General features: G+C 33.1%; 3 protein-coding genes across 3 annotated transcripts; 2 read left to right on the top strand and 1 right to left on the bottom strand.

The window, feature by feature from the left end:
- Window positions 1-317: 317 nt before the first annotated feature.
- On the top strand, window positions 318-7,195 carry LOC133299116 (uncharacterized). Its single transcript, XM_061498544.1, has 6 exons — window positions 318-438; window positions 879-984; window positions 1,885-1,929; window positions 2,117-2,225; window positions 5,623-5,908; window positions 6,806-7,195. Exons 1-6 carry the CDS (start codon window positions 391-393, stop codon window positions 7,016-7,018), a joined length of 807 nt encoding a protein of 268 aa, XP_061354528.1. The 5' UTR covers window positions 318-390; the 3' UTR covers window positions 7,019-7,195.
- A 6,638-nt stretch (window positions 7,196-13,833) lies between these two features.
- On the bottom strand, window positions 13,834-14,448 carry LOC133299211 (secreted RxLR effector protein 161-like). The gene has a single exon (XM_061498648.1). It carries the CDS (start codon window positions 14,446-14,448, stop codon window positions 13,834-13,836), a length of 615 nt encoding a protein of 204 aa, XP_061354632.1.
- A 3,938-nt stretch (window positions 14,449-18,386) lies between these two features.
- On the top strand, window positions 18,387-19,291 carry LOC133299137 (uncharacterized). The gene has a single exon (XM_061498574.1). The coding sequence runs from the start codon at window positions 18,572-18,574 to the stop codon at window positions 19,133-19,135; it is 564 nt and encodes a 187-aa protein (XP_061354558.1). The 5' UTR covers window positions 18,387-18,571; the 3' UTR covers window positions 19,136-19,291.
- The last annotated feature ends 378 nt before the right edge of the window (window positions 19,292-19,669 follow it).

The raw sequence follows: 19,669 nt of genomic DNA, 5'->3' as shown, positions 1-19,669 counted from the left end.
GTTAATTCCAAGTTGTTTCACTTTAGAATCAAATTAAAAATCAACTCCATGAGTATGCTCTATTTCACAATCAGCTTAAGAGCTGTGGCACCCCTTGAGATTTCAAGAGAAAAAAAATTCAAGACACTTTTTGGCATATCTACTTTTAACACATTTTTATTATTATTATGGATAAGTTTATCTATTAAATAAAAAGTAAGTTTAAATTATTTAGTTATAATCTCATTTTAAAAAATATTATAAAAATAAAAAACATGATAATAATAAATTAAAACAAATATTATATAAAAAAAAAAGAGAGAAAGGAGGCGTGTGATAATATAACTCAAACAAAGGGAAAAAGAATTGGGGGTTAGGAGGCCGCAGGCAGAGTGTAGGAAAGGGACTGTAATGGGCGAAGCTTTGCTCGATCTTGAACAACTTCTCAGTTCCAAAAAGGTTCCTTTTTTACTTTTAATCTCCCAACGTGCTCTCTCTTCTCAACTTTTGATTCCAAAATTGAAATAATTTATCCTAGTTATTATATGTTCATTTTGTTGAAGTTATTGTCAATGGGTAATCCCTAATCATGCTAATTCGGAGTTTTACTGTTAAAATTTCTTGTATTTTGACTTAGGGGAGTACAGATTGATTGTTTTTTAGACTCAATTTCAATCGATGCTAGCAATTTGCAAATAAATTCTTTTACATTTTGGCAAATGTTGAGTTAAACTAGCTTCTTCTCTTATTTGGGGATAATCATGGAAGGACATCATGATTGTGTGCTTTTAAAATTCTTTGAAAAGGCTGCTGTGTGTACGTTTGGAAGTTCATTGAAACTGGACTTGATGTTGGTGATATCTGCATTATCACCAAATATCTGCCTTTTTTTTTCCTAGGAAAAATTGACTCCTCAGGAGGCAAATATTCTTCTATCATGGAAATCTAAAGCATTTAGGGATTTTACTGCTAGTGCACTTGCTGGGGGTACTGCCACATGGGCAGGTATGTGACTTAAGTTTCGTTGATGATTCTGGTGCTCGTTTACAATGAATTTTACTTCTATACATGAATTTTCTTGCTTCTGGAGCATGGCTTCTTTAATGTATTGAACTAAATCTAACTGGTGATCAGTCCAAGCTAGTGGCTTTTCTTATAGTTCTTTCTCTTTTTTCTCTTTTGCGTTAGTATTCTCACTGCTCATTGCATTTGGTCTTTTAGCATTCTGTATCTTCTGAAGTATGGTGCTTTCAAGTTTCAAAAGAATTGCTAGTGTATGTGCTGCTTCTAACGCTTTCATTTTCAGAGCCATCATGTGTTCGAAAGTCAAAACACGATGTTTACACTTCTTGACATTTATTTTCATTTTTATTTTTTAATCATGAGTTTGATTTACCTGTATCAAGGGGAATGCAAATCAACATGGCAGTAGACTCAAATTTTGGCTGGTAGTCATATTAAACGGGGTTGTATGTGGAGCTTGTCAAGTTAATGCAGATATATGCAATCTTGTACTTTTTTTTTTATAAAATACCAGAAATTTAGTAATTGGAATTTGGAATATAATCTCTCTCTTCCTTCATTTTTATTAATTCATTGAAACATATCTTTTCTCTTAGTGACCGGCTTACAGAAAGATGATAGACTGATAGTGATAGTAAAGTTAACTGAGCTATGAAAGAAAAGGCTTTCTTTCTCTCTTTGCTTTAACATCCTGATGGTACCGTTATCTTTCTCCTGATTCTAGAGCTCCATGACCTGTAAGATTTATATAATATTTTATTTATTCTACCATAGTTTCAGCATATTATCATTATTGCTGACTCCTGGGTTAGTTGAAAATCGGTTATTTTTCATCTTGTAACTTTTTCTTCTATGCTGATAATCTTTATTCCTTTATGGCAGCAACTTGGAAACTCAGTAAACCATTAAGAGTCAACCTTTCAGCTGGTAAGAGAAACCATCTGTCTTTCTTTTGCCTTAAATCGCTTGTTGTATCTTTACATCTAATGTTGAGATATGTAAAACTATTAATGTAGCCTCTCCCAATAGCTTAAGCTTTTAGGTTGAATTGGTTCTTTACATCTACTAAGGCCTTCCTCCCTTCTCCTTGTTTTTTTGCCTTGTCTTTTTGCAGGAGCTACTGCTTTCGTTGGACTGTGGATATTTCGTAGATCTTTGTATTCTTGTGTAGATCAGATTCTTACACTGGATGGGAGTATATTACAGAAGGAGTTAGCGAATATGTAGGTCTTCTCATCTTGGTTGTTCACACTTGATGAACATTTTTGGTTTGTGCATAAGCTCCAATTACTATCAGATTATATTCTCTGGTATTCCTCAGTAGGCATTAAAACAAATGCTGTGTCATATTCAGGACAAGTCAGCTGGCTTCGGTTCACTGTGCAGTGTACAGTAGGTGGCTTGAATTATTAAAAAAAAAAAAAACTACGAAGGTCATGTGTGTGACAAGATCAATGTCAAGTGTCACTTATTCTGTCTGAGTAGTAGTAGAAAGTAGCTTATTAAATGGAGTGATACTGACAACCTATTCCAAGTAAGATCAAAGAAAATTTAGGTTCACTTGGTAGGAGTGATAATGAAGAGTTATTAGAAGGGAGGAAATAGTTTGAGATGGTTAATGTCATTTTAGTTCATGTGTGTGACAAGATCAGTGTCAAGTGTCATTTATTCTGTCTGATTAGTAGTAGAAAGTAGCTTATTAAATGGAGTGATACTGACAACCTATTCCAAGTAAGATCAAAGAAAATTTAGGTTCACTTGGTAGGAGTGATAATGAAGAGTTATTAGAAGGGAGGAAAGAGTTTGAGATGGTTAATGTCATTTTAGTTCATGTGTGTGACAAGATCAGTGTCAAGTGTCATTTATTCTGTCTGAGTAGTAGTAGAAAGTAGCTTATTAAATGGAGTGATACTGACAACCTATTCCAAGTAAGATCAAAGAAAATTTAGGATTCACTTGGTAGAAGTGATAATGAAGAGTTTTTAGAAGGGAGGAAAGAGTTTGAGATGGTTAATGTCATTTTAGTTGTTGCCTTAGCGACAGCCTGATGGGCAGATATAATTTGAGATTTTAAAAAAAATTGTTTCCAACTTTCTATCATATATAATGTAGTCATAAAGACAAGGGTAAATTATACAAAACCTCCCCATACTTGATTGCTTTATCAAAATAGCACCCTAAACTTTTAATTGCAACAATTTACCCTCTCATACTATAATATTATAGCAATTAAGCATATTTGACCAATTTAAGACAAAATTACCCTGATTCCCTCGATCCACCAACGGGCCCCCCTCTCATCATATGCTGGCTCTTGTGTTGTGACTTATCTAATTTTCTCTCCCTAAATGGATGGATTTTGCGTAATGGTGCGTGTTGTGTTGGTATATGTTTGAACTTTGAATTGGCTTATTTTGAACCATTTGCGTTAACAACTTTAAGGTAACTTAAAAAAAATTATCTCTTTATTTTTTTACCAAACATACACCTGGTCTAAAATCTATAATAGGCTAATGAAATTTAGCCGGGAAAACTAATAGTGCTACGAGACTGGGGCTTGTCCTTAAATGGTTGGGTAAAAACGAAAAAAGAAAAAGTGTTGGAAGAGGAGGTAGTGATCTAACTCAGCATATGTATGATAGGCAGTGATAGGTGACCAACAATAATAGAGGGTTGTATCAAGGGAATAGGGGTAATTTTGTCTTTAATTGGTCAAATATGCTTAATTGCTATAATGTTATATAGTATGAAGGGGTAAATTGTTTCAATTAAAAGTTTAGGGTGCTATTTTGAAAATGCAATCAAGTAAAGGGTATTTTTGTATATCTACCCTAAAAACAATAATTACTGTAAAATGCAATGTTATTAACCTCGAACCAGTCATCGACTCGGTCAGGGTATCAAATCAGTGGGTCACTAGTTCAACCAATAGGTCACTAGTTGAACCGCATGACCCAGATAAATGTATATAAATTTATATTTTGTGCTTAATTATATAATAAATATTTTAAATGGTGCAATTCAAACAACATACCAATGTAGTGTAGTGGTAAGTACTATATGATGTATATCCCCATGACAAGGGTTCAATCCCCACTAGCTGCAACTTTTGAAATGATTCCATTAAATTATATAATGAATATATTAAATGGTGCATATTATCCAACAAGTGAGGGTAGCTTAGTGGTAAGTGATAGCGATTCCCAGCTGATACCGGTTAATACCAGTTGAACCGCGGTTCTTCACCGGGTCATCAGGTTGATACGGGGTTGATTGCGTAAATGATCCAATGCTTGAACCAGACTGGTTGATGGGCCGGTTTCCAGGCCAACCAGTCGAACCGACTGGGCCGGTTCGGTTTTAATAACACTAGTAAAATGGTAGGGCAAAGTGTAACTTCCATTAATTAAGCCTGTACTAAGAGAGCAAGAGCACTACAAAAGGAAACACCAAGACCCAAACTAGCACTTCTTACTTGATTGATATATGCACACAAGTAATCCTGAATTGTCGACACTTCAAAAAACTTGAAGTGTCCGTGTCGGATACTCCTGTACGGTGTCCGACACGTGGTCAACATTTTTGACATGTTGACTAATCCTACACGCGAATTTGACCATGTTCGACACGGTCAAAGGTTTGTAATAAAATTATTTTTTAAAAATTAAAATATATCAATAAAATAATTTTTAAAAAATTTAAAAACAAGTTAAAAATCAGTGTTTTTACTTGGTCTGAACAAGCCGGAGGACGAGGGGTCTTCGTGTGCTGATATCAGCCGCGTGGGAGGAAGTTGTGGTCGACGAGTGCCTGGAGGACGCTGACTTGCCGCTGCTCTGGCTGCCGTCGACGGCCACTTGTGGGAGGTTGATGGTGGATTGGCTGCCGACGCGGGCAAAGATGTCTTGAAGCCGGTTCACTAAGGAGATCATGCTAGAACCCAGAGGAGCTGCAACTGCAACACCCTCCTCCGCCATGAATCCATGATACTAATTCGATCGCTCTATTCAAGGAACCCTACCTAGGGATTTTGTTTTGATTTCAAATGGAAACAATAGTAGAATGGGGACTCTCACTCCCTGCTTCTCTTGCGTTTGTTCACTTTTTCTTTTTTCTTTTTTCTGTAAACTATTATGCTTGCTAGTTGCTATAGGTTTATTATTCTGTAAAATTTTGTATCAGTTTAGTTTCATTTTATTGTTAAATTATTGAATATTAAATGTTATATAAACTATATAAATTAAAAATATTATTTAATATTAAAACATGTCTCATCTTGTCGAAATCCAAATTTTATTAGAATTAATGTGTCAGAGTGTCATACGGTATCATGTCGCGTATCGTGTGTCGGTGTCAGTGCTACCTAGCCTCTCCCTAAGTTGTTACTTTGCTTGAAAATAAGACTATCATCTTTGCAGTTGAAATTTTCCGTGCCCCCCTGAAATTGTTTGGCTCCAGATTGCTTTATCACTGACTACATCCCTAATCTGGAAAAGAAAAGAGGGAGTGACGAGGGAAGAGAAAAGAAAATAATTTCCTGTGGACTTTCCTATTTTATGCTTATCTTTATACATATGATTTGATTCCATTACATGTTCTTGTGATTTTTGTAAATGACAGAATGGTGACAAAGTACCCGAATGATCCTTTGCTAATGCAGCTAATATCTAAGCATTTCTATTCGGAGAAGATTTTTGATGATTCAACGTCTAATAATCCTAAATTAAGATGGCGATACCGGAATTTCTTTAGCGATAATGTAGTCTATGGTCATAGGAAAGATGATCATGACTCTTATGATTATTCCGAAGGAGACTCTCATGATGATTCCTATAATAATTCCCAAGGCGAGTCTGAAATTGTCACTGACAGCGAAAGAACAAATCTTGAAGCCAAACATATTTTTGTAAGTATTCTTAGACTTCCCTCTTGTTCTTGAATTAATTGACATAGATCCTTTTGATGGAATTAATTGCTAATTCATGGGGAGAAGGTCATGGACTGTGTCAGGGGGCACCGGCGGGGTCCATGCTAATTCTCGTCAGTGTGGCTGGGGCTCTCAGTTCTAGGAATTGCAGGGTTTTTTTATACTTTCTTCCATTTTCTTGTACTTATATTATATGAGGGGAGATATTCTTACTACCAAAAATATCCAGTACCAACCCACTACCTCCACAATTACCATTGGATCAAAGAGAGAGAATGCTAAAAAGTTTTTGAAGAAAGAGAAAATGCTGATCCAATGGTGATTATGAAAGTAGTGAGTTGATAGTGAATTCCCCACTTATATTATATTCCCTACTTTCATCCCATAGATATCTATCGTTTCTGTGGATTATCTTGTACATATATAAAAGAAGTTCACTAGTTTTGTGCGTCTGTTTCTATCACAATGTTATATCATTTTGGGCAAACTAACTCCTTTTTGCAATGGTCATTTCTGTAACCTGATTGTGTCTACAACAAACTAGTGTGCCTAAAATTACTCTATTAAAAGTTGATGTGCCTGCAAACAAAGCGATCAAATTACAGTGGGATGATTTTTTATTTTTTTTGTAGGATTGTTTTTTGGTTTGGACATATAAGTTTTATTTATTTTTTCCACAAATATTTCATGGGTTATACATGTATAATGTTACATGAAAAACACTATTTGGTCCTACACAAACATAAAAGAAAAGAGAGAAAATGAGTTGAGGAAAGAGAAAATAAAAAATTGTGGACCCCACGTCTGTTTGTTTATCTAGAAAAAGAAGCTTTCATAATGTTACATAATAGATACATTTCGCATATTTCATTGCAGAAAAAAGCTTGTCCTGATATCATGTCAGAGATAGACCCTCTTGAATGTCTTTTTGGTTATGGTGCTCCATTGGAGGAGATTCATCATCCTCATTCCCCAAATAAACCATCGGGAACGAATAGTCGGGGTCATAGAAGATTTCACCGTAGGCGTCGGGTGCGTAATCATAATCATGAAGACCTTTCAAACTCAGAGCATGCAGCAGCTGTTTGACTGTCACCTAATATGTTAGGATTATATGCTTTTGTTTTCTTAGCAACGTTCAGATTTGATCCCTTTTCTCCAAACAGTGTTACAGAAAGGAAGAGTGTTCCGAGTATGTTCAGTATCATTAGTATTTAAGATTATCATGGTAAGTTATATCACATATTATTATAAATCAGACTTTCTTTGGGTTCATTATGCTTTTCTTGATCCATTTCATATTTCACGAGCCATTAAGTGTTTGCATCTGCGTTTCCTTTTCCTCGCGCGTTGTTACTACAGAGCTAGGAACCACTGACTTGGGAATACGTCTCAGAATTCATGGTGTAGATGGCATGTTGGTTGGTTGTGCATAATTCCAATTCATATTTCAAAGTAGTTTTTCTCCTTCTCCCAAGGAAAAAACAAAAAAAGATGCTTAGGTTAGAAAATTACTGTTTATCTCTATTTACCGACCCGCCTTGGGCAACCAAAATCAAAGGTATAATGCAATTTATTTTACTTACATTATTAAGTACTTTGCACCATCAAAAGTAAGAACCATTTAAAGCTTCAGAAATGTTACTTGCATATCATTTTTATTTTTTTTGTAAAAACTTGCATATCATTTTTATTATGATATTCTTATATCATTTTTTAAAATAAGATAAATATATTGCTTGATGCACACTTTCTCTTTCTTTTTAACCTTACAAGTGTAACAAAAGGTGTGTACTAAAAAAAAAAGGTGTGTCTGAAAGTAGTGTAAAGGATCGTTGCCCTTTAACCTTATGAAATTGGATTCCTTAGCTGGACTTCGCAACCTTGGCTTCCCTGGCTCAGTTGATTTATTGGAACCATGGTGATATATGTCTCCTCTTGCTTCTTGTGGGGAGGAATCCAAAATCAGAAGATTTGCCTTTGCCTCTAGAATTAGATAGGGGTAAGGGACAAAGATTAATCACCTGTCTCATGGGATGAATCTAGCTTCTAATTATGTTGTTTTTCTCTGCATGGTTTTTAGGCACCTTGTGGTAAGTAGATGTTTGGTGCAATGAGAGTAGGTATTTTCTTATCAAAAATAGAAAAAAGATTACCATAAAGATAAAGATAGTTTAAATGTGCTACTTTTTCATATTTAATAAATGATATTTGAAGTCGACGGTACATCCGTAGTGCTGTAAATATTTCCCCCAATGGAACTCTTATGTGAGCCCAATCTCTAATAAATTTGAATTTTTGGTGTGTGTGACAACTGACAAGGCTTGCAATGAGACCATACGAACATGAACTGAACTCATTATAGAATATTCATCCTGAAGAATACAGGATTGACTCCAAAAGCACAACTTTAAATTTGAAATTTTTTTATAGAAAATTTTATAGTTAGAAGACTTTTCTTAATCTAAAGTTAGAATAAATTTCTAATTTCAACAAATATTTTAATAAAATTACAAATCATCTATTAATAAAAAAAAATTGAATTTGTTTACCAAAAAAAAGAAGAACTTTTGAATTTGATTTCAAATTATACAATTATCACGAGTAAACTTCTAGTTTTAAGTGGAACTATATAAATAATTGAAAAACTATTTTTGTTTTTTTGCAGAAATTTTTTTGTTATACTCAAATAAAAATGAATGAATTTTATTATATAGAGAAGAGAAAAAAAATTATGAGAATATAATAAAAAAAAATTTCAGCAACAAAAACAAAAATATTAAACCCAGAAAATAATTTCCGTTAAACTATAACGTCACGTGTAATTGTACTTGGATACGATTATAGCCACATCAATTTTGTATGTGGCATTATTCCACACAAAAATTGACAGCTACAATAATGTTAAGTACTGAATTTCAAAGTAATTGCCCATTGTTTTCTATGAAAAAGGCGAGTGGCTTTCAATAAGAGAGAGAATGAAGAGGGTTGGACTAAGGAGGAATCACGAATGAAAAATTCTTGTATACTGAGTCAATAAAGTATTGACAATTGACACATTATTAATCATTGTTAAACACAAGTTATGTTTATTATTTTGTTAATATTATATCAGTATTAATACTTTACTAATTTAATACATTCAAATTAGATACATTAAAATTTTTTTAGTACAAAGATACATTAAATTTATGTAAGAGTCTCATTGACAAAAGAGAAAATATAAATTATTGTTTACTTTTTCCCTTTGTGTTTTTTGAGAAAATAGAGCTAAGAGGGCAAAAAAATTTATTTATTGTAATTTAATAAAATAATTACATATATATGATAGTTTTTGGAATTTTTACGGATCTAATGCACAATGTGACGTCATATTTGGGCGTCACATGTGACGCTCAAATGTGGCGTTACATTGTGCAGCCTATTTAATCCCCTCACCCCTCCATTCACTCTTCACACCTCTTCTTCTCTCACTCTTCATATCTATTCCCTTTGTATTTGAATTTTATTTCTACTATTTAAGAATGAGACCACTGGTTGATGGAATATTGGGACGTCATGCATTTCGGCACCTTCATCTCCTTCGGAAGCACTAGCATCCTCCGCCAGAAGACGTTCTTCCATTGCGATATTTTCATCATCGTCGTCGTTGTGCATTTCCCAAGTCGGATCAATTTCATCTCCCTCAGAATAGTTACCAACTGGAGACGCATGAGCGACAGACAAAGATGGAAGACAGGTAGAATTTAAATCAACTGACCTCACCGGTAAGGGAACATTCTCGGTTGCGGCAATGTCGACATACAACTCCAGAAAATCTGTCCTTGACTGGTTGAAAAATTCTTCCATTGTCATCTTCAGGTCTTCATCGTCAACCACTTGCAAACTAATGTATTTATCACATTGCCATAATCTTGTTGTGATCTGAGTGATACATTGGTTGCCTTGAAGACTTAGCTTCTGTCGAATTTTCTAATGCAGTTCGCCAATAGTTGCATTGCGTTCGATACGTATCGGCCTTTTTTCATCTTCAAATATGACACCTCGTCGACCTTCTACCTTCCTACCATTGTAATATAACACAACACGAACAGAATCAGGACGTGAGCTCATTCTTAAATAGTAGACATAAAATTCAAATACAAAGGGAATAGATATGAAGAGTGAGAGAATAAGAGGTGTGAAGAGTGAATGGAGGAGTGAGGGAATTAAATAGGGTGCACAATGTGATGCCACATTTGGGCGTCACATTGTGCATTAAATCCGTAAAAATTTCAAAAACTCTCATATATGTGTAATTATTTTATTAAATTACAATAAATAAATTTTTTTGGAGTCAATATTCATTAGACTCTCTCTGCTTGCATAGCATGACAATGGAAGGTAACTTCTGTCTCCTCCCGCTTCCAAATGACTAAAGTGTGTACCCTACCCCATGTTTGTGCAAGTCCAAAAATTGTTTGTGATACTTTTTGTCTTTTATTCTGAGGGAAGGACCATAGCACCTTCCTCCTCTGTCTGTCTTTTTTTTTTTTAATAAAATAAAATAAAAACCCCACCTCTGCCTTTACCTATGAAATTTGTAGATGGTTTCTGTTCTTTTTTAATTTTTTTAAAATTGAAAAAATAAAAACCAATAATAAGTTATAGTTTGTTATCAAGCTTAAATTATTTTTTTATTTTTTATTAAATTACAATAATTATTTCATAAAGTATTAATTATTTATAAAAATTATGAAATAAAATTTTAAAACAAATTTTATTTTAATTATTTAACCCGTACTGTAGAGCACATAATAAAAAACTCATAAACACATATATATGCTTTTTTTCATGAAATTATTCTTTCTCAAAGCGTAGAATGGAGAACAAGAAACGTCAAAAGAGAGGAATATTGGAGAGAAAATAGTTCAATACGGTATGCTCTTCTATTATTTATAATCCAAATGAAATTTACCTCTTTTTATTTATGGATTTTATTAGTGTTATGTAACATAATATTAGTGTTGTTTCCAACTCTCACATCAAAAGAGAGAGAGAAAGTGGAATGATAAAAGAAAAAGAAAAATATGTGGACCCTACCTCTTTAATGTGCGTGTAGGAAAATGAAGTTATATTATGTTAAATGATAAACATAAAACCCTTTATTTATTTTGGGTAAAGGTATGTATAAAAGGCATGTCATCCACATGTTATAGAAAAAAGGGCAAGTCGCCCACAAAAACGAGTTATTATAAACTTTTAGTTTAGCTCTCTATCACAACTTTGATCAAAGGAAATCATTCTTTTTGTCATCTTTTCAACCACGGGTGTTCAGAATTTTAATTATGCGTCCTCGACATTACATTTTTTCCACAACATAATTGACGAATGATAACTACTTTTTGACGTCGTTAAAAAGTAATTATTTAATTCTATACAATCATAAACACACACATGCATATTGGTGTATAGCTGAATCAATATTTTTTATCTTCTTTTATCACGAGTCATGTTTATAATTATTTGGTGAGATTCCATTTCTCACGTTCTCATTTTCTATTTCCCTTTAACTTCAATAAGACATCACTTTTAAAAATGCATATATTTTTTTTTGATAAATTAAAAATGCATATTTTAAGTTCTGCTAAGGAGTTTTATACTTTTATTAATTTATATATGATTTTAGTTTTACTATATTTAAATATTAATTGTTACGGTTTTTAATCATTTTTAATTTGATTTATAATTTTGCTTTCAATACTTTACAAATATTCTTGAAATAATTCTTTTACAGATTAAGTGGTATATATATATATATATATAGGATTTAGTGTTTATCATATTTTAGAAAATAAATTTATCTCCTACACATATAAAAATATGAGACTTATATGGGCTCGTGTGAGATGAAGAGAGAGAAAAAAATGGGCCCATATACTTTTATGTATATATAAAAAATAAATTTATCTCCTACACAATATAAGAAACATTAAAGTTATATATATATATATATATATATATATATATATATATATATATATATAAGGAGAAAGATCAGTTTATAAATTTTTTCTTATAATCTTTTACAAATTACACAATATATTTCTGAGAGTACATAACATAATTTGTAAGAATTTATAAACAAAAAATTTATAAATATAACCCTCTTGGACTTATAAGAGTACCCACCCAGAAATATGATAATTTATAGAGCACTTATCATAGTAAAAGAGGGCTCAATAGAATAGACATTTTAAATTTAAAGCATATAAAGGAGTGCCCACCGAGAAAAATGATAACTTATACAGCACTTACGATATGAAAGATAACTTAATGAACATTTTTAAACATACAGAGGAGTAGATAACTTAATGGACATTTTAAAGCATATAAACGAGTGCATAACTTAATGGACATTTTAAAAGCATATAAACGAGTACTTATAGTATATTGAAAAGAAGAAAACAATATGGATTAAATTGAAATGAGTAGAAATGATAAAGACAAAAGTTTTAATCCCAAATCAAACTAGTCACCAAATGATGAAATTATGGAAAATTTTCAAAAAAAAAAAAATACATTAATTGATTGATAATATTATTTAACTTAATTAGTGATTTTGAATTTAATAGTAAAAAAATTATTACTCTTCTAATCCTTCCTATCTCGTAATCAAATAATTGATGAACCGGTGAAGTAGTAATAATAATAAAACCATGACATTAATCAATAAATAAGTATTCATAATTGAACAACAATATTTAGAAAAAAAAATTGATCAATAAGTCAACGATAATATATGAAATTAAGAAAGAATGTTTACGTACATGACCAGACAAATACATATAATATATAAGAATTAGAGGGTAAACCATAGTTATGCATGTTTAAATTAGCTATATAAAATGGCTATCAAAAAAAAAAATAGCTATATAAAAATGAGGCGCGGTCGAACTCATGAATTATTTTTTATATATTTTTTTGTGTTGGCTTCCAACCGAAATTGTAGGTTGTAACTGTTAGAGAGGTGCTTCAAATCAACAAGCCACTCGGAAACCGACAACTCATGACTCTTCTAATTGTGGATCCCAATCCCCATTCTCAGTCACAATAATGGGGAAAACAAGTATCACGACAATTCTTTGATTATTTCTTTTTTTCATTTTCTTTTTTTTCCAAACATACATATCTGGCGATCTAACATGACATTCATCGAGTTATAGTCATAGACATTTGGCGGGGCCCTTTCGTGTGTGAATGTTTTTTCTTAATTTTATTTTACCGAGAATATATAGTTAAAAAGTCACATATATTTTAAATTTTAATCGTTAATTTTTTTTAATTAACAGTTAGTATTTATTGGATCAAATTTATTAATTAATTAGTAATTCACAATAAAATTCAATAAATTCTAGCCATTAATTGACGAAAATGAGCTGTTAAAATCTAAAACGATACAAAATTATATCCTTTAAAAGGATAAATATTTTTCTCAATTAAAAATCCATGATATTTTGATGACATCAAAATATAAAAAGAAAAATAATTTTAGCATTTTTTAAATAGCTTCTAAAAAACCTTTAAAAAACTGTAAATCCAAATCCACCTCGAATCTAAAAATGGAAGTGGATTCATTTATTAATTGTTACAAAATAATACTATTAATATTGAAACTGTTATGCCTTAATTATCTTCCTCTTACTGAGGTTCTTATATACAATTGGGTATTCATCATACCGTAACAGTGTGCTAAAAATAATAACACCTAACAGTGGTTACAAAATAATATCTTAACAAAATATATCCTAACAAAAAGATTACATTCCAGAAGCCTATGCAACAACATTTTGAATTCAAAAAACTTCCTTTCAACACTCCCCCTCAAGTTGGTGCATGGATATTTATCATGCCCAACTTGCCAACTATTTCTTCAAAAATTCTTCCGGATACAGCCTTGTTTTATCATGTTGGACTGGGTTGTGGGCAATCTCAATTTCAGCTTTGTTGTCACAGAATAAATTCATAGGTTGGTCATAACTAATCCCCAAATCACTCAAGATGCTTTTAACCCATAATAACTCACAAATATCATAGGCCATACCTCTGTATTCTGCCTCAGCACTTGACCTTGCTATCACCTTTTGTTTCTTGCTTCTCCAAGTGACAAGGTTGCCTTCTACAAAAGTAAAGTATCCTGATGTTGATTGTCTGGTAGTTTTATCTCCAGCCCAGTCAGAGTCACTATATCCTTCTATTCTAGCCTCATTATTTTTGCAATACAAGAGACCTTTTCCTGGTGATCCTTTTAGATATCTAAGGATGCGGTATACTGCATTCATGTGTTGTTCACTAGGAGAGTGCATGAACCTGCTCATAATGCTTACAGAGTATGCAATGTCAGGTCTAGTATGAGATAAATAGATTAACTTCCCTACTAACCTTTGATATCTATTCTTATCGGCTGCAACTTGATCTGGATAGACTGCAAGGGAGTGATTCATCTCGATTGGAGTATCTGCAGTTTTACATGCTAACATGCCAGTTTCGGCCAGTAGATCAAGGATGTACTTACTTTGTGACAGAAATATGCCTTGTTTAGATCTTGTAATCTCTATTCCAAGAAAGTATTTTAGTTGGCCTGGGTCTTTCATCTCAAATTCAGCAGCTAACTTCTTCTAGAGTGACCTCATTTCTTCCATATCATCACCTGTTAAGCCATATCATCTACATAGACAATCAGAATAGCTACCTTTCCACTATTATGCTTTATGAACAGTGTGTGGTCTGAGTTACTTTGCTTATACCCGAACCTCTTCATTGCCAAGGTGAATCTTTCAAACCATGCTCTGGGTGATTGTTTAAGACCATACAGGGCTTTGTTAAGTTTGCAGACTGTATTTTCCTTTGATGGTGCTAGCTTGACTCTTGGTGGGACCTCCATGTAGACCTCTTCTTCTAAATCACCATTTAAAAAGGCATTCTTAACAACAAATTGTTTTAGAGGCCATTCTCTGTTGGCTGCTATGGAAATCAGAATTATAATCATGTTGAGCTTAGCCACTAGAGCAAATGTATCTTGATAATCCACGCCGTATTTTTGAGTGTACCCTTTTGCTACGAGTCTTGCTTTAAATCTGTCAATGCTTCCGTCTACCATAAGTTTTATAGTGTACACCCATTTGCATCCAACTGTCTTCTTTCCTTTAGGTAAGGGAGTTAGCTGCCAAGTTTCATTTTTTTGGAGGGCTTTCATCTCGGTTTCCATGGCTTGCTTCCATCTCGGATCTTCTAAAGCTTCATGTACACTATTAGGAATAGACACATTGGATAATTGATCAACCGTTAGAGCATATGATTTGGATAATTTGTGAGATGATACATAATTGCTAATGGGGTATTTCACTTTTGTTTTAAGGTCTGGTTCATAAACTGATTTTGGTATGCCTTTGTTTGGTCTTTCGAATTTTCTGGTTTATGGGGCAGAAGTTGAAGTATTTAAAGGTGGGCCAGAGATTACCTCAACAGCAGATCCAGGTTGCATTTCAGGACTATCCACATAAGGTGATTCGGCTATGTGAGGCATGCTTTGATCTTTATGTGATGGAGGAGAGATTTCATTCAGAGGAGTTGTTTCAGAGGTTTCAGGCAACAAATTTTGAGGAGAATTTGGAGAGGGAGAGGGTACTGAAGTAGGAGTTATACGTGAAGGCAGAGGATCTGGAGAAGGTGAGGGTACTGAAGTAGGAGTTATAAGTGGAGGCAGCCAGAATTATTCTGTTACTCTATGTTGGATCTCCCTTTGAGGAGAATTAGAGGTGTCTCCCTCTGAATAAAAAGCCTAGGACTCTCCAAAGGAGGCCTCAATAGTGACATACAATTTATGATTCTTAGGGTCAAAGAAACGATATCCTTTTTGGAGGTTAGAATATCCGACAAAAATGCATTTTCTGGCACAAGGTTCAAGTTTGTTACGAAGGGATTTAGGAATATGGACATACACTTAGCAGCCAAAGATTAGAGAAGAAGGTTTCAATTTTCTGTTGTGGGGTGAGGAAATTCAATGCACTATAGGGGGTTCAATTCATTAAGTAGGCAGCAGATAATAAGGCTTCACCCCAATATGTAGAGGGTACATTCATATCAAATAAGGAGGCTCTCACAATTTCTAATAGCTGTCGATTTTTTCTCTCAGCCATCCCATTTTGTTGGGGTGTATAGATACAAGATGTCTGATGTTTGATGCCAATAGATGATAAAAAATAAGAGAAGAGTCCATTTTTATATTTAAGGCCATTATCCGATTGAAGGATTTGAATTGAACTATTTAATTATGTTTGAACCATGCTATGAAATTTTTCCTTTGTGCAACTTGGTAACATCTAAATTGCAATTTAACACAACATTTTCACGTATTATATAACTCCTTGAAATTTTTAAAAATTTAATTTTCATTTTTGAGAGTTTTATTTTATTTTGTCTTCTAAGTTTTTAGCTGTTGAGAATTCACATGCTCAGTTACACGCCAACTATATGTTAAAACTTAAAATATTTTGTTTATCTAAATTTTAAAAATAAACAGTTATTGTTAGTTTTGGTTAGTAGCATAATAGCATTTATACATTGAATTTTTTTCCGGTTAAGTTATAAAACTAATTTACTAGTGATTAACGCATGTCCTAAAATATGAAGTATTTAATAGAAAATCCACACAATCTGCATAGAAATGAAAAGTCAATTCTAATGTCCGGCCACTTGCAAGAATCAATGACTGTCCCCACACATTAATACGAGACTTTTCAGTGTGCTTTGTTCTCACTCGCACACTTCCCGAGAAAACTTCTCAGGAGGTCACCCATCCCAGAATTGCTCCAATTCAAGCACGCTTAACTGTGGAGTTCTTCCGATCCGGGCTACCGAAAAGTAGATGTATCTTGTTTGTATAGGTAGTACCAATTAATTCTTATAAGTCATTCCTAACTGTACCGTCCCATACCAGCACAGTCTCTGAAATTCCTCTCTTTCGGGTGTTGATTCGATTTATTCATGAACCCCCAAGCTGCAAGATTTGGCATGAGCCGCTCACTGTTCGTGCCCTTTCGCACCGGCGATCACTCCCTGCCCTTGCCAGCTCTTGGGATGTTACATCAATCAGTTCAATTTTTAGATAATAATTTTTTTATCTAAAACAATTTTTAATAATTTCTCCATACATTTAATAGTATTATTAATTGCTTCATTTTAATAAAAGTATAAATTGCTGCATTTTACTATAAATTTTTATATAAAAAAATAATGTATTCAAAATATTTTTAGAATTTACTTGGACAGCTACATATTATTTAATGAAATACTTATATGATATTTCATTGTTATTGGATAAAAAATAGTAAAATAAATAGATATTTTTTTTTCTCGTTTCCAATTACGCCTTTGCATAAAACTTGTGTTACGGAAATTTTAAAATGGGTTTGATTTTTCTACAGTTACTGCAGATAAATTATCTGTAGAAAGTCTAATACGACGTCGTTTTGTGGCGGAAATCATGGAGTCTTTGTAATTTTAATTTATTTCAGGGTTATAATAGTCTTTATATTTATAATTTTTTAAGATTTTAATACCAAAACGACGTCGTTTTGAGAATAAATGCAGATAACTTATCTGGTGCAAGTGCATAAATATTTTTCCCTTTCAAAATACTCTGTCAAACAATGAAAGTAACTTTTTCCCGTTGAAATTATAGAATTGATGGTAAGTTATTAATAATTAATTACTTGTTACTTATATATACTAATTTTTTAAATATTTATGATAAATAATTAATAAGTATTTGATAATTTATCTTAGATGTAAGATAATAAAAAATAAATCACTTTTTTTTCGGTAAAAAAAATAAATAACTGATTGAGAAAAGTTTATTCTCAGATTCAATGTTGAAAATCGATTTAATTCGATTGGATTAAAATTATTTATAAATTTTAAAACATATTTTACTTGCTTACTTATTTTAAAAAATATTGATATTATGTTTCAAGTTAAAGTTTTATTTATATATATATATACATAATTGATAATTAATTAATAATTTTTTTAAAATAATTCACTTGAAATCAATTTAAATTAAGTCAAATTATTTTAAATTAAATCAAAGAAATCAAACAACATTATAAAATTTATTTAAATTAAATAAATTGGCTTTTTCTGTAAAAATGGATCCAATCAAGTTCCTCAAGATTAACATATTTAAAAGTATCATCAATTTATTGTCAAAATAATATTAATAAGTTATTAACTATTTTGTTATTTTTTGGTAACAAAGTTATTAATTATTTTAGTAATTGTCATTTGTTTTCCATCTACATTAAATAATTTATAATATTGAGAGTGGGTGATACAGTAAATTGGAAGAAGCATAAAGGGTAATGTAAGAATCAGGTATTCTTTATCTGCGCAGTGACTCACTCAACATTACAATACATTTCATAAACACACCCTTTTCCCTTTCCCTGAGAGGTTTTCTCGGAATAAAGAAGAAGAAAGGGGGGATTAGAGAAAATACAAACACAATCTCAAAGGGTCAATGGTGAAAGCAAATAATAGGGTTTGCTAATTGTTTGATTGCCACTTGACACAGAGAACATTCAAAAGAGAAAACAAACAATCATGAAGGTTCAGGTTGAGGTTCAAGTTCACTCAGGGCCCAGAAAGCGCAACATCAGCATCCAATACGACATGAATGGGAATGGGAATGGGAATGGAAGGAACCCTCTTTCGGAGGCACAGGCGCTTCTGGGTCTCACCACCAAGAAGCTGAGGAGGCTTCCACACGTGTTCAGCAGGGTACTCGAACTCCCTTTTCGTTCCGATGCTGACGTGTCGGTGGAGGAAGCCCCCGATTGTTTCCGATTTGTGGTGGAGACCGACGCCATCGGCGATGTGGAGGCCCACACCGTGGAAATCCATCCTGGGGTCACAAAGATTGTGGTTAGGGAAAGTGGGTCGATGGAATTTTCATTGAACGAGCTCGAACTTGATATCTGGAGGTTCCGGCTGCCGGAATCGACGCGGCCGGAGCTGGCTAGCGCCGTCTTGGTTGATGGGGAGCTCATCGTGACGGTGCCAAAGGGTGAGGGTGAGGGTGAAGGTAAAGGTGAAGGTGAAGGTGAAGATATGTGGAGTGATGAGAATAGAGGTATAGGTGGTGCTACACTTGTGCTTGTACAGTGATTTAACCTTGTTCGCCTTTTAGTATGCAAGTTAAGTTTCAGGTCGTTGTTGGATTGGAACTTGTTTTTTTTTCTCTTTGCTCTTGTTGCTGTTCAATCATAAACATGTTCTTTTCACCTAGTAAAAATGGTCTGGTCCTAATCCTTTCACAATTGTTTCTCATATTAGTTTCTGGTATTTGGGATTAGATGATTTTATAATTGAACGAGGTGAACATCTGAACCTAAACTCTTGCGTGCTCAATTACAATTAGAATTAGAATTAGAAAGAAAGGTTGATCAGAGAAGAAACAGCAGGAGGGTGTGAATCCTGTTAACTTTTCAGACTCTTGAATTTGGTTTTTCATTTTTTGGAATAGAATCTAACATTTTCATGAATGGTTGACTAGACCAGTATCTGAATTCCGGGCAGTGATTTCTTTACTGGTGTAGTTTTCTGAGTTGTGGTCACTGGTCAACACGCGCCTCACCTGAATCTCTAGGAAATGAAATGAAACTTAGTTATTGGCTTTGATTTTACACTCTATTCCCTCTA

The sequence above is a fragment of the Gastrolobium bilobum genome, unplaced genomic scaffold (assembly GCF_033153095.1).
Source record: "Gastrolobium bilobum isolate Gb01-03AN ecotype WA unplaced genomic scaffold, APGP_CSIRO_Gbil_v1 utg500, whole genome shotgun sequence".
NCBI classification, from domain to species: Eukaryota; Viridiplantae; Streptophyta; class Magnoliopsida; order Fabales; family Fabaceae; genus Gastrolobium; species Gastrolobium bilobum.
This window is presented reverse-complemented; position numbering and strand designations above follow the sequence as displayed.

What these genes read in the sequence shown, in the direction of transcription:
- LOC133299116 (XM_061498544.1), top strand. Translation starts at nt 391, where the DNA reads ATGGGCGAAGCTTTGCTCGATCTTGAACAACTTCTCAGTTCCAAAAAG. An exon ending in GGGTACTGCCACATGGGCAG is followed by an intron (nt 985 to 1,884) that starts GTATGTGACTTA and finishes CCTTTATGGCAG; the next exon opens with CAACTTGGAAACTCAGTAAA. An exon ending in CAGAAGGAGTTAGCGAATAT is followed by an intron (nt 2,226 to 5,622) that starts GTAGGTCTTCTC and finishes TGTAAATGACAG; the next exon opens with AATGGTGACAAAGTACCCGA.
- LOC133299211 (XM_061498648.1), bottom strand. Translation starts at nt 14,448, where the DNA reads ATGTTAGCATGTAAAACTGCAGATACTCCAATCGAGATGAATCACTCC.
- LOC133299137 (XM_061498574.1), top strand. Translation starts at nt 18,572, where the DNA reads ATGAAGGTTCAGGTTGAGGTTCAAGTTCACTCAGGGCCCAGAAAGCGC.